Source organism: Agelaius tricolor, unplaced genomic scaffold, assembly GCF_023055355.1.
Source record: "Agelaius tricolor isolate 1412-34295 unplaced genomic scaffold, bAgeTri1.0.p SCAF_5, whole genome shotgun sequence".
Lineage (NCBI taxonomy): Eukaryota > Metazoa > Chordata > Aves > Passeriformes > Icteridae > Agelaius > Agelaius tricolor.
In genome coordinates, this window is record NW_027269265.1 from 13,025,245 (window position 1) to 13,039,176 (window position 13,932).

The 13,932-nt window shown below is 50.8% G+C and overlaps 1 protein-coding gene across 9 annotated transcripts in view; it reads left to right on the top strand.

Moving 5' to 3' along the window:
- The first annotated feature begins 3,900 nt into the window (after positions 1-3,900).
- The window catches only part of BCL11B (BCL11 transcription factor B), a 97,711-nt gene continuing 87,679 nt past the window's right edge, over positions 3,901-13,932 (top strand). For 2 of the 9 annotated variants that reach the window (XM_071426512.1, XM_071426513.1), the window contains exon 1: positions 3,901-5,432. In XM_071426512.1, coding sequence (XP_071282613.1) covers positions 5,375-5,432 — 58 coding nt within the window. In that variant the 5' untranslated portion in view covers positions 3,901-5,374. Of the gene's footprint in view, positions 5,433-5,652; positions 5,689-6,243; positions 6,367-7,775; positions 8,077-13,932 lie in introns of those variants that run through there. The other 7 variants (XM_071426503.1, XM_071426504.1, XM_071426509.1 and 4 more) reach the window with 7 other exon arrangements.

Below are 13,932 nucleotides of genomic sequence, written 5' to 3' on the forward strand. Positions count from 1 at the left end.
GAGGGACTCTATGTTACTTGAAAAAATAACACCAAAAAGACTCAGCAAATGAACTCACAGACCGCTGACTGAGGTAGAGACTCCATGGAAGGTTTAGAATGTAAATGTTGAGAAAAATCTCATTTTCTAAATTCACTCCTAGAAACATCAGCAAGTCACAACCACCAAAAATAAGGGGACACCAAATGTCTTGAAAACACAGCAAAATCTTCATCCCTTCTGCCTCAGTCCAAAAAGTCTTGGGAATGGGGCAGGGGATAATACATTATCCTTTTAAGCCTTCATTTCACTGCACTCTCAAATACACTAGTGCCATGGAAAAGAAAATCAAGTGAATAAATGTTGCAATTTATATATATTTGAATAGATAACAAGAACAATTTTACTGTTTGCCATAAATGAAAACCCCACCAAATCATTCCTCTAATTGAGGTTCTGAAGCTCTGTTTATGGCTGCAAAGTGATTTGATAAAAAAAATTACACATTTTGAGTTATTATATCACCCAGAAATTTGATGCCACTTAACTATGTAATTTTCAGAAATGATATAAAACCACTGCAGAAAAATATTCGGGGAAGCCCAAAAGACCTCTTTTTATCTGTTTTTATGAGTCTAAAATGAGAACTCGCAGAGATCCTTGCTCTGTATGTGAAGGCTGAACTGCCACCTCGGGAGCTTTATTAATATGTATGTAAATATGATCTGGTTAGATCCTGTGTTTCTGTGCCGTTTCACAAGGTGGAGCGGCTAACTAAGCCGAACAGATCAACGCCCTCTGTTTATTTCCTTTTTTTTTCCCTCCCAAGCAGCAACATTTAAAGATTCAAAGAGAATGAGGACAGCAGTCTCATTTATGCAAGATTGTCTCAAACTTCCTTCCTTCCTTCCTTCCTTCCTTCCTTCCTTCCTTCCTTCCTTCCTTCCTTCCTTCCTTCCTTCCTTCCTTCCTTCCTTCCTTCCTTCCTTCCTTCCTTCCTTCCTTCCTTCCTTCCTTCCTTCCTTCCTTCCTTCCTTCCTTCCTTCCTTCCTTCCTTCCTTCCTTCCTTCCTTCCTTCCTTCCCTCTTCTCTCCCCCCGCCCCACCCCAACTTCCACACCTGTATCAAAACCAATTTACCTCTAACTTACCATAAGCTTTTACATTAAAGACTGAACAGAAACCAAAATGACATCACACAGAATCTGCAGCTACAATTTTTCTTCCACTGAAAACTTGCTTGACCAAATGGAAAGTGGAAATGCATTAGAAATATGTCCAAGTGGCGCATCAAGATTGTCCTCCATGAGGATATTGGGACTTCCTCTTTACACTGATGCTGATGTTATTTATGCATCTATATCCATGCCAAATTTTAGCTAAAGACTTTGCATGATTAAAAAAAAAAAAAAACGGGAAAAGAAAGAGAAACCTAGAAACCTAGAAGATAAGCCTCTGTGCTGAGAGTTCTTGACTCAGCATGCCTTGCTGTACACAGGATAAAATGGAATATTTGACATCAGATGAGCTTGTTTTTCCCTATAAGGATGGTGTTTCTCACTGAGAACTCCTCAAATCCCTTACATATTATGGAAACAGAAAATATTATTATTATCTTAATACAAGATATTTAATGCAAGAGAGTGCTTTCTCTCCCCTAATTTAAAACAAGGGACCATAGTACTTTTAAAGCTCGCAAAAACCTTGATTTTTTTCTTGCAGATTATGCTCCCATTTTGCTTGGCCTTTTTTCCTTTCTTTTAGACATATTTTTGTGGGGGTTTTGTGTGTTTTGTTGTTGTCGTGGGGAGCTGCTGCCCCAAGTTCGCAGGCCGGTGGCGGGGCCGGAGCTCGGCCTCATCCCCAGCACAGCGCGGGGGCGGCTGGAGGGGCTCAGCCCCGGTGCCGGCGGCGGGCGCCCAGCACGGCCCCGCTCTCGGGACAAAGCGGGGCGATGCCGGGGCCGCCGCCGCCCGGGCAGCCCCCGGGGACCCTGGACCCTCTCAAGAGGCTGCTGCGGCGGCTGGGGAAGAGACAGAAGCGCGGGGCCAGCTGCAGATGGAGGCAGGTCGAGGGATAGGTCAAGGTTAGAAAGAGCCTGCTATTGATCTGGCTTTGAACGCGAGACAGGGAGAGCGGAGAGACTAAAGGGGGAGCTGTGAGACAAGACATTAACAGCTTTCAGTGCTAATGATCACAAGTGCCAGACAGGGGAGGAAAGAGAAGACTGAGAAATCACTTTGGAATTTTTTTTTTCCTCTATTGGGATGTATTTTCGGAGGAGGAGGAGGAGGAGGCAGGCTGGGGGTCAGCCCCCGAAGCCTTGCCCGCAGCCGGAGAAGCGGGAGGGGACTTGCGGCGGCCCCGCTGCCCTGGGCAGCCGGGGAGTCCGCCCGGTCAATCATTGCCGGCCCTTATCTCCTGCTCTCGGTGCCCACTGTTAGACACTGGTTAATCAACAGATGATGCCCAGTAACTTCCCGATAAGCCGCGCTCCCGAGGGGTGCAGCTCCCTGCAGCTCGCCGGAGAACGGCGGCGGCCGCCGGCGGCCGGACTTTGCACCCCGCAAGGGCCCCGCGGCCGCAGCCCCGCGGCGTGGCCTGGGGCCGGGCCGCGCTGAGCGCAGCAGCGCAGCCACACAAAAGCCTCTCGGCCCCGCCAGCCCGAGCAGAGCGGCATCAAAGCGGGGAGAGCCGTGAGGGCAGCTCCATCCCCGCTGATCGGCCCGGGCCCCTTCCCGCGGGGGCGGAGGTCAGCGAGGGGAGCCTCTTCTCCCCTCCAGCTCCCCCGCGATGGTGCCGTGTCCTTTACCCCGACTCGGACGCGGCTGCCCAGCAGGGCAGGAGTGGGGGCTCCCCTCGGGGCCTCGGGGTCGTAGAACTGTCCCTCCCTGCCCAGCGGCGGGGCCCCTGCCACCACCACGGTCATTTTCCCCTGCAGCACCCCGCACAACACACCAAACACACGGGGCGAACAATCGCAGCAGTTTAAGCGCCGTTAATGGTCTTGGACGTGTTTGTCGAGCGCTAGTGGAGGCGGAGGGCCGGGATCGGGCGCGGAGGGCAGTGCCAGGCTGGCCCGGCGCCCCCCGGCCGGGGCTGGGTGCCCGCCGCCCTCGGCACTCGCCGGGCCGGGCTGCGGGGTCTGGCAGCGCCGGAACGCGAGCTCTGAGCGGGCGGGCGGGCGTGGGGAGGGAGAGGCAGATTTGCTGGAGGAGGCGAGAGCGATGCTGTTTAGCCAAATTCTCCTCAAAGCTGATTAAGGGCACCGAGATGAATTCTGGTCCCCTCAAGACTCGCATGCGATTTAATACGAAAATCACTCATTTAACGTGGAAAGTAAATGACACGAGTGCGGCGCGGGTCTCCAAGTGGGCTCCGGGTCCAGGCTGGTTCCTTGGTTTTCTGCTCCATCTGCCTCCGAGCCCCCAGGCCTCCCCTCTCCCCGTTCCTCTCGCCCTGGCCAGAGCCGGTGCTGAAAAGCTGTTTGCACCGAACTGTTTACTCATCGGGGGAGGAGGGAGAGAGAGAAACGATCCCAGGAGATGGGCCGGGAGAGCGGAGGTAGAGGGGAAAAAGTTGGTTTCCAAGAATCTTCCAAGTTAGAAACGCACGCAGTTGTGGGCATTTACCTGCGTGTGAAATAGAAGGACAAGTGCACTGGGATGAAGCTCCTGGGAGCTCGGCGTCTCTCCGTTCGTGGCTGAGGCTTAATTTCTCCAAGGAAAAATAGTCTCTGCCAGAATTTTAAGGGAAGGGGGGTTGGGGGGTGGGAGAAGGTCGGAGCGTGTGTGCGTGTGCGGATCGGGTGTGCGCGCGTGTCCCGCTACCATCGCACTTCGGGTAGGGAGAGAGGAGGGGGAAAAAAAATCCCTTTCCCCAGCCCACACAGATATTTGTGTTGTTGTAAAACTGTTTGAAAGAAATGCAGGGGGAACGCGCTCGCCGCCGAGGAGCTGCGGCGGCGCCTGGAGGGAAGGAAGAGCAGCCCGCGACCCCTGGGGAGCCTCCGTTCCTGGGCACGGACGGAGGGAGCAGGACCCAGCGCCGAGCCGGGGTGGCGGAGAGCGATGAGCAGCGGCGAGGCGGCGGCACGGGCGGGCAGCGCGGCACGGGCGGGCAGCGCCGCCGCCGCCCCCCGCGCCCCCCGCGGACCCCGGCAGCCTCCCCCGCCCGAGCCGCCCCCGCTGCGGCCGGCGCCGGGCTCGGGGAAGTTTGGCCGTGCGTGAGGATGCGGATTTATTCCTTCCCCCCTCTCTTTCCCTGGCCGCCGGCGCTCCGCGTGCTGAAAGCGGCAGCGCACAAAGCCCGGAGCGGCGGCGAGCCCTGCGTGTGCCGGAGTTGGTGTGTGTGCGGTGTGTGTGCGTGTGCGTGTGCGGTGTGTGCGGTGTGTGCGAGTGGCGTTTCTTGTTCTCTTGCAGGGTACAATGTTAAAAAGCCACCGCTAGTCGCCCCCAGTGCTCCTACTCTCTGGGTCTTTTTGTCTCTAGTGCAGATTAAACGTCACGTCCGCACTTGAACTTGAATTTTATCCCATTGTACAGAGGCAGCCCCAGCCATAGAGAGACAGAGCGCTCCCAGAGAACCAGGACTCCGCCATCTTCACATTGCAATATATAATAGTAATAGCCAGCACCAGCCCAGCTGCACTGGGGGCTTCCTTCCTTCCAGTCCCAGTGCCAGGCGAGGGGGGAAGAGTGCAAAGTCGTGCAGGAGCACTGGCAATCCAAAAGCACCAGGGCAAAGCAGTGCCACTTGAACTGGGAAAGAGGAGACACAGTTTCGGCTACCCCTTTTCAAAAATTCTCTCTATATATCTACCCAGCAAGGGTCAATCTCTGAGAAACATTTTTTTTGGCGATTTTTTTTTTTTTGAGTGGGGGCTATCCCAATTCTAGTACTTTTCTTCTTTTTTTACTACAGTTTTTTTTTTTTTAATTTTAATTTTTTTCTTTTTTCTTTTTTTCTTTTTTTTTTTTTACCCTCTTGGTGGAAAAGCGCACTTGCCAATTTGCCAAGCACTCTGGAAAGAGGGAAAGAGAAAAGTGTCACTGGCGGTGCATATCCTCCTAAGTTCAAGAAGAGATCTGGAAGTCCAAGTGGCAGAAGCAGTGGAGAAAAGACAGTGTGTGAAAGAGAAAGAGAGCGAGAAAGAGCTGTTCCTGATGATGATGATGATGATGATTTTTAATTGAGAGGGAATCCCAACCAGTGCACCACAGCAGCAACAAAAAGGAGGCGGTTTTTTTTTCGTTTTTGATTTTTTTGAAAGAAGAACTCGATAAAGAAGAAGAAGAATAAAGAGGGGACAAAAAAGAGGAGGAGGATCGGCCCCCCAACACATCCCCCCAAACCAGTGCAGCTCTCCAGGCGATGCCAGTGTAAATGCCAGGGCAATGTCCCGTCGCAAGCAGGGAAACCCGCAGCACTTGTCACAAAGAGAGATTATCACACGTAAGTTTGAACTTGGAACCAGACCGAGCCGAAATCGAGAAGCAAAATTAGGGAAGGGGAGGAAGCGGTTGGGGAGGGGGGGGTGTGTGTGGGGGGGAAACTCCAGGAGCAACCAAAGCTGGTAAATGACTTCAGAGAGAGGGAGAGGAGAAGGGAATTAAAGAGGGGAGGGGGGTGTGCGGCTGGGGGGGATGGGCTGGGGGTGGAGGGGGGGAGAAGCCCGAAGTTTGCTGTGCGTTTTTGCAGCGGTGCGGAGGTGAGGCGGCCAGGCAGGCGGGAGGGCAGGCGGCGTGGAGCGGGGAAGGAGCTGCCGGCGGGCAGAGCGCGGCGTGGGGCGGCGCGGGGCTCTCCCGGGCAGCGGCTGCGTGTGCGGGGGGCGCGGAGCGGGGCGCGCTGCTCCAGGCCGGGCCGGGCCGCCCCGCCGGGGCTCCGCTCCTCGCCCCTCGCTTCGGGGGCAGCACGGGGCGGTGGGAAAAGTTGGCCCAGAGCCTCGCCTCGGCGTGACAGCCGCGGAGGGTGGGGGGAGGAGGATCAAGGTGGGCAGCAAGGGAGGGAGACGCGGAACGGCCGGGGGGACTTAGCGGGAAGCACATGGAGACGCTGGGCCGGCGGCGGCGGGGCCGAGCCCCCCGGCACCGGAGCGCGGGGCAGGTAGACGGCCAGCTGCGCCCTGCCCGCCCCAGGTGCATCGCCGGCGGGGGAAAAGAGCTCTCCCAAGCGCGGGGCAAGGCAGAACCAGCTCGGCTGGGGCTAGAGGCGCGGGGCAGGGGCTGCCGAGGGGCCGGCTGCGGGCGGGAGTGTCTGTCGGTGGCGGGGGGCGAGAGGAAAGCCGAGGCGGGCACCGGGGATGGAGTGCACGAAATGCGGGTCGGGCAGCGGCACCGGCTCGCCTGCGGGGCAGGAGTGGAGGCTGCACTTTGCTGAAGCTCCCATTGTAAGTGAAAATACACACATATACTCCCACCCGCCGCCCCCACCCCCTCCCAAAAAAAAAAATAGGGAAGGAAAAAATAGAGGGGGGGGGGGGGGAGGGAAAGAGGCATCCCCCCTCCCCCCAGCGCCAGAATCCCCCTCCTCCCCGTTCCCACCCCTAAAGCTCCGGGAGAGGGGCGAGTGCCTGCAGGCAGAGTAGGGGGCAGGTCCCCGAGCGGGAGCCCCGCTCCGCCGCTCCGCCGCTCCCGTCCCCGGGGGCCTGTGCCGAGAGGCGGGGGGGGAAATGTGGGGGCGCCTCCCGGGGCGTGCGGCCCCCAGCGCTCCGCGCTGCTCCGACGCCTCCGGGGCACGGGGAAGGGGGGGGTCAGGGGGGTCCCCATTTCCCTCCTATAGCATAGGACAAGTTTGGGGGGTGGTAAAAAAATGCCCGGCACGCCGGAGCCCCGGTCGGACCCCTGCCCCCCCCGCCCCGCAGGACGAGTCCGCAAGTTGTTGTGCTGCGGGGGGCGGCGGCTCGCACGGAGCCAGCCCGGGGTTGAGCCTGAGCCGCGGCGGATCCGAATATTTATGTTGAGATTTTAAAAAATTTAAATAAATAAATAAAATATTTCCCCGGCTTCTCTCCCCTCCCCTGAAAGCCAAGAATAGGAGCCATCTGCCAGGAGCATTTGGTGCTTGCGAGCTCCTCTCTTTCTTTGTTACCGGTGATAAATTTCTGTTTGTAAGATTTCCTTGGGAATCGAGATATATATGTGTATATAATTTTTCCACATCCATTGGGATTTTCTTTTCATAGCGGAGGGCTGTTGGGGGACAGTTTGAGTTCTGAAATATAAAATTCTTTCGCTCTTTCTGTATTTTTTTTCATATATATATATATATATATATATATATATATATATATACACACACATACATATATATATATAATATGTATTTTTAAATGTGCGTCTTTATTTTTTAAAAAGCACCCCTCACCCCACCTCCAGCCCATCAGCTGGTGGAACCTTGATGAAGATGCATCTGGTACTCAGCTTTTTCTGGGGGGGGATTGTTTTTAATTCATTGTTATTTTGGAACCAGATTTGCATCACCATAAAAGGTGGATTCCCCCCTTCCTCAACTCCCTCCCCTTCGTTAATTGCATTTTTGATTTTAACCATCCGGTTTGGAAAACGTCTTATCCTTTTTGTTGATGGCTTGTTATTTTGCCCCCCTTTCTGTTTTTTATTTTTCTTTTTAAAAGAAAAAGCATCAACAGCCACCTAAATTGCCCAGTGTAATTTCTCCCACTTGTTTTCTGTCTCACTTGCGAGGAGATGTGGGGTGTTGAAAGGGGGTGTGCGGAAAATCTGTTTTGTTGCGCACGTCTGAATTTGTTTCAATGGGTGAAACATTTCTTTTCTCGCTGCTGTTGCAGCTGGGGAGGGGGGGAAGGGGGGTGGAGAAGAGAGTCAGGTAGGTTTGTTATTCCAATTTGATCTCCTTTTCCGATCGCTTTACTTGAAGGTAAATAATGAGGCAGGAGAGTATTCAAAGGTGCCGAGGAGCTGCGTGTACAATGGGTTTAGCGGGAAGGCTGGGGGAGGAATGGAGAGCAGAGCAGTACGAGCTTCCCTCCCTCCCCTCTTGTATTTATCTATCTCTCCATCCTGAGGAAGCTGGCGGAGAAATCAGGCTGCATACTGAACAGTGGCAGAAAAAAATGAAGGTATCCAGGGGAAGGAGGTGGTGGGAGGCAGGGGGCGGGGGGGAGCTGCATCGCCGGGCTGGGGTTGGGGCTGGGGAGCAGGAGCAGGAGCGCAGGCATTGCAGCGCACAGGTCTGAGCCTCAGCTGCAGGCTTGCAGGAGAGGGGGTCGCAGTCTCTGCACTCCTTGGCAAGTGTCATTCATGGGGGAAAAGCAGCCAGGCAGCGTCCTCTCTAAAGGGGAGTTTGGAAAGTGGTGGGCAAACAGAATAGGGAACCAAAGCACTCACAACAAAATAGAGTCAAGCCCAAGCCAAGCCCCCAAAGCCAGGATGAAGTGATGCTGTTTTCAGAAATCTTGTTTTTACGTTGTGTTTAGCTTGGGCTTTTTTTGCCCTGTCTCCCTTTTTGGCATCTGTAAGGGGAGTTGCATTTCAGGATGGATTGGAGGTCTCTGCCAGGCAAGGAAAGAGATGGGGAGAGAGATGGGGAGAGAGACAGAGAGAGGGAAGGGCTTTCTGACACTGTTCAGCTGGAGTTTATTTGGTTTCATCCACTTGATGTTTGGAGAAACGTTTAGATCCTGAGTGTAAGACAAACAAACTCAAAAAGGAGAGAAAGTGCAATGTTGCTGTGCTCCGGAGTTGCAGCATCTCATTAGCACAGTGGTCTTTAAGACTGCAAAACGGAGTGGCCTGCCTGTGTTTGCCAGGCTCACCCAGGCAGCCTTGTGAAAGAAAGAAAGAGGTGAAACACATGGAGAGGAAAAAGCAACTCTGCACCTTTCTCCACTGCTGGTGGACAGAGCAAACTTGGCAACCAAGCTCATTTAAATGGGTGGACAATGCAAAAGAGCTGATTATGCATAGGAGAGGAGGTTGAAGTGTTGAGCTGCTCTGTGCAAAGAAATGTTATTTTGGTTCAGTTCAAATTGCTGATTTTCCAGCTTAAGATCTTCCATTTTTAACTTAAGAAATCTGTTTTCAAACTAGCCCTGCATTTTGCATTTGAAGGAAATGTGAAAGGCAAGAGCATGTGAAAAGCTCGCTGGTAGCAGTTTTGCAGAAGGCGGCAAAGCTGGAACATTTCTGTAGAGCAGCAGCAAGGATTGAGAGGGAAAGGCACAGGAAAATTTTACAATTCCAGGCAGAGAACCAGGTTTCCCAAGACAGGTCTTCAGTACCTGGTCAACAGGTTTCCTAGGAAGAGCAATTATTTCCTGTATCACTTTGTTTTGTATGTAGTCATTAAAAATCATAACAAAAACCCCTATGATTTTTTTGCATGTCAAAGTTTTGCAAATTGCTCCAAGGAGCTTCTCTTAAAATGCATTTAGATTTAGTGCAATTAATGCACTTTCCCTGCAGAACAAAACCCACACCAGTGTAATCAACTCTAATACAAAGAGAATGTAAGCTGTGACTGAAGAATTAGAGAGGAAATTACTATTATTTTAAGGATGGATGACTTTTTCATAATACCTGAATGGCTGTGCACAGAAAAGCACAGCCTTTTAAAAGACATCACATGTGTTTACTTTAAATAGGACAGGGGAAAATAAAGGTTGTATGCTGTCGACTTCCAGGTTACCTTTCATTTGAATATATTTGTATTGGACTTACAAAATAAGTTAAAAAAATACTGGCACATTTTCATGGTTTCTGTTCTTTAAAAATATTTTTAAAACTGCTGCAGAGTAACTAGGTTGTGGCTGTGGGTTGTTCTGTCCTTTTTGGTTGGTGTGTCCGGTGGCTTAAATAGATATACAGTGGGTGAGAAACCATTTTGCAGTTTTTTTTTCTGGTCGGCATTTGCAGAGCATATTTTGTCAGGCTTATTTAAATACTGAGAAATAAAACTCTTCAAGATTCCACAAACTGGCTGCCTTTAATAGAAATGGTGGGAGCGCTTGTTTTGCACAAAATGTGTGTTTCTCTGCAGAACAAAGGGTTGTCTTGTGGCATATTTGGCAATAATTATGACTTAGAGAAGTGTGCGCTCGAAGAAGTAGTACAAATTTTTGATATCATTCATAGACTCCGGTTGACTTCAGCTGCTCATCCCAGGGCTGAACTGGCTGCGAGCAAACCTCTCTGCTTCCAAATTGCCTCGCACACGATATTTAGCTCGTCTCCCACATTTCCTACCTGGACCTCTTTGCTCTTTGTGTTGTTTGTTGATGGAAATTACTTTCCAAAATAAACTTCGCCGGCTGCCGGAGCCTGCCGTGCGCCCCGGCCGCCAGTGGCGGGGGTTGGCGACTAGGGGGAGCTCCCAGCCCGTGCGATGGCCGCGCCGGCCGCGCCGCGGGACGCGCGGGATGCGCCGCCGGAGCCCGCACCGCCGCGCCCGGCGCGCACCCTGCTCCAAACGCGCTCGCCGTAAAGTTGTACTATTGATTTCCACGCGGAGATCTATATAGAGCTGGCCGAGAGAGGCTGACAGCGAGACGAATCTATTTTTTAACTAAATCGCGGCTGATTAATTGACTCGGGCGGACAGGAGTTTTTAATTAAAATTAGTTTTTAACGGTGCTTTTTATTGTCAACAGACAATGTTTAAATTCTCAATTTGTTGTTGTCAGATAGTGATGGGGGTAATGATACCTGCACATGAGGGAGCTCCTGCGTGGTGGGGAGTGGGGGGAACCCAGGGAGATCTGTATGTTTGTTCCAGTGGATGTGAAAACACAGAGCGGAGAAGCTGGAGTTGTAGGGCAAGATGTGTGCAGCAACAAAGCAGACACACATGTACAGAAATTGGCTTCTATTACATATCAGAAAGCCGCGTGTATTTCTGTGGAAGGATTGATATGATACAGTTTAACGTACTTTGGTCTTCAGGTCCTTAGAGCAAACTATCTGCAGTTCCTACAAATGAAAATAAGCATTCTTTCTTTTCTAGAGAAATAAACACAAAATCACATCTGTCACGTAGAAGTTGCTGCTGAGCAGCTCACAGGTTTCTCTGATGGGCTTGTGCTGTTCTCTGCTGCATGGCTTGCATGTCGTGGACAGACTTCAGCAGGACATTTTCCTGCCCAAATGTATAATTTAGTGGCGTGCACACGGGAAGCTTCGGACATGCGTTCCACTCATCCTGACAACTCCATCGAGTTACAGCACTATTAACACAGCAGAAGCGTCTTCTTACTTTTAGGGTGCAATATGTGCATGGAGGTTATCCTGTGACAGGAAAGTGCGCTTTATTCTAACCTTCAAAAGAAGTAAATTAGGTCAGACAAAGGATCAGGGCTGTCATCAGCTGTACAAAAACCCTTCACTCTTGGGTAGAGAGGACCAGTAATTTATCTGATGATTTCTCTACTTCATTTAATGTTTGAATTGAGCTAGTTAGAAGCATATAGACAGCAGCCAGCTCATTTGACAGACTGGTAAGCTGAAGAGCACAGTGCCTGGGCCATTGCCGGTGCTAGTGTTGCACAGCCATGGGGAAAACCTTCCCTTCTCCCCTCCCAAAACCTCAGACTTCACTTACTGTGGCTTTCCTTCCATTGCATGATTGCTAACTTTTATCAAGAGAAACAGCTATCCCTCTCTCCTCCTCCCCTTCCTCTACCCACCAAGTGCACACACACCCATGCTCCCCTTCCTCTCGCTCCCTCCTCTGCCTCCCACCCTTCCCACTCCCTCAGGTCGAAGCCTGGTGGAAAAGCCTCCCTGCAGAGACCTGTTACGCCAAAATGGCTTTCAGCCTCCCCCCCAGAGCATTTCCTACTCTTTGGTTGCAGTTTGGTTTCTCTAGGGTTGCAGTGCAGCTGTTGGTTGAATTTAGCCTCCCTTCGGTACCGTCCAGAGAAAGCATGTGGAAAAATAAAGAGTGGCTAGGGTTTACCCACATGCTTTAAAGTTAGCAATTCCACTAAAGCACTTGGTGAAGCATCAGCATCGTCTGTAGATGGATTTATATGTATGTATCTTTTTAATGAGGGAGGGAAAAGGCATCAATAACTGCATGCATTGATAAATGCATGATTCATTCAGCTGCTTGTACTATAGCACCTTCCTCCTTGCTGTTTATTTACTTTTTAAAAATGTATCTGGGCAGGCTGCACACCATTTCTCGGCACTCAGCTGCAGCCTCAGAGGCTCCTGAACATCAGTTAAATTTTCTCGCTGTCTGCCCTCCTTCTCAAAAAGCTGTTGCTTGCTCAGTGCTGTAGACCCTTGCTGGAGCTTTAAGTAGCAGCTTGTTTCTTTCCTTTTCTTTTTTTTTTTTCTTTGCTTTTCTTTTTTTTCTTTTTCTTTTTTTTTCAAAGGATATATAAAAAATGCCTAAAGCAGGCTATTCGAAAACAAATTAAAGTAGAGGGACACACTTCATGCATTGCAGGCACGCGCCAGTAGAAGGGGGTTAGAAGAATATAATCATTTTACTGGCAAAAGTGACACCAGATCGGGGATTTGATTAATGGTGCAGCATTCACAGGGACTTAGTTCTGTATTTTTGACATATGCAAGTCTTTTGTGTAGTTGCCTCAGTGCAAGAAATTCCGTTTTGTTTTTTTCCTGGAGCAGCTGATAATTTGTATGTGTGCTGGATATGCCCAAGGTACTTTCCAAAGACTAAGCACTAGACAGCACAGTACAAAAAAGGAATCTAAAGTTAAGGGAGAGGAAAAAAACATACTGGTTTACTTAACTTTTTTATGACCCCTTTTACTAAGCCACTGGAAGAAGCCATAAATTCGCTGAATGTTATAATGAGTATGCTTCAATGAAAGTAAAAAAAAAAAAAAGAGGCTTAAGAAAATCGTATATGAGCAACAGTGTGCCATAAACAATTGAAAAATGCAGTCTCTTTTGAGTCTGATATTTAAGAAAAGAACAGATCTGTTGTGTGTTTAATACATGCTCAGAACTAATTACTTAATTTTGATCATGCCTTTTAAATCCTTGGGTAAGAATCTCTGCTTCCAGTATTCTTTTCTATGCCAGTTGAAAGCCTGTACCCAAATACCGCTCCTTCTCCTTTTGTGGCACCGAGCACTCCTTTCTCTCCTTGGTTGTCGTTTAGTTTTAAATAAAACAAATGTATTCACTGGGGAACAAAGAGTGCTTTTATATCACATCATCACATCCCATTTTATCTGCAGAGATTTACAGCTTCTGCAGTCTATAGAAGAGCCTATACATTTTCTGCTTTCAAAAGCAGTAAATATTTTTTTATGAACGTACCGTTTACTTAAGAGATACACTACTCTCTTCTGTAACACAGTACATAGTTTCTGAAGAAATAACATCTGACAACTGTTGGAGATTTGTGCAGATTCTTGGATATTCTTGTCTTTTGTCCTGTTTGGGTCCGGCGTGGTTATTATGTCATTTTCCTCCTTCTTTTCCCTAAATCCTGATGTGTTGAGTGTCTCTTTGTGGCAATGCTTGGGGTTGTTCTGTCTCAGGTGTGTAGGCTTAAACTGCTGTGAGGGTCAAACTGCTTTTTGAGAGATTCGGTCTTCTGCAGAAGGTGTCTGAGGCACCAGTGCTGCAGCACAGTCCTTCACCTCGCAGCCCTCGGCGGGTGCCGAAGCGTTGGAGCGGCCGGGTCATGTCGCGCACCCTCTCAGCCCCGCCGCGTCCCGGTGCCCGTGCGGTGCCCGCGGGGGCGGCCGCTCCATCCCGCCCGCCGGGCCCGGCACCTGCCGCGCTCCGCCGCCCGCACGTGGCGGCGGGGACTGGACGGCGGCGGCTCTGCGGCTGCACCGTGGCCACGCTCGCACGGCACGGAGTGGCACAGCCTCGCCTGCCGCTGCTCCGGCTGCTTTTGTGCGCTGTGCACATGCCAGGGAAGTGAGGCACAGTGCGGTCCCCTGTGTTCTGGGGGCTTCTCCATCAAGTTGTCTCTTTTGGCAAACTCA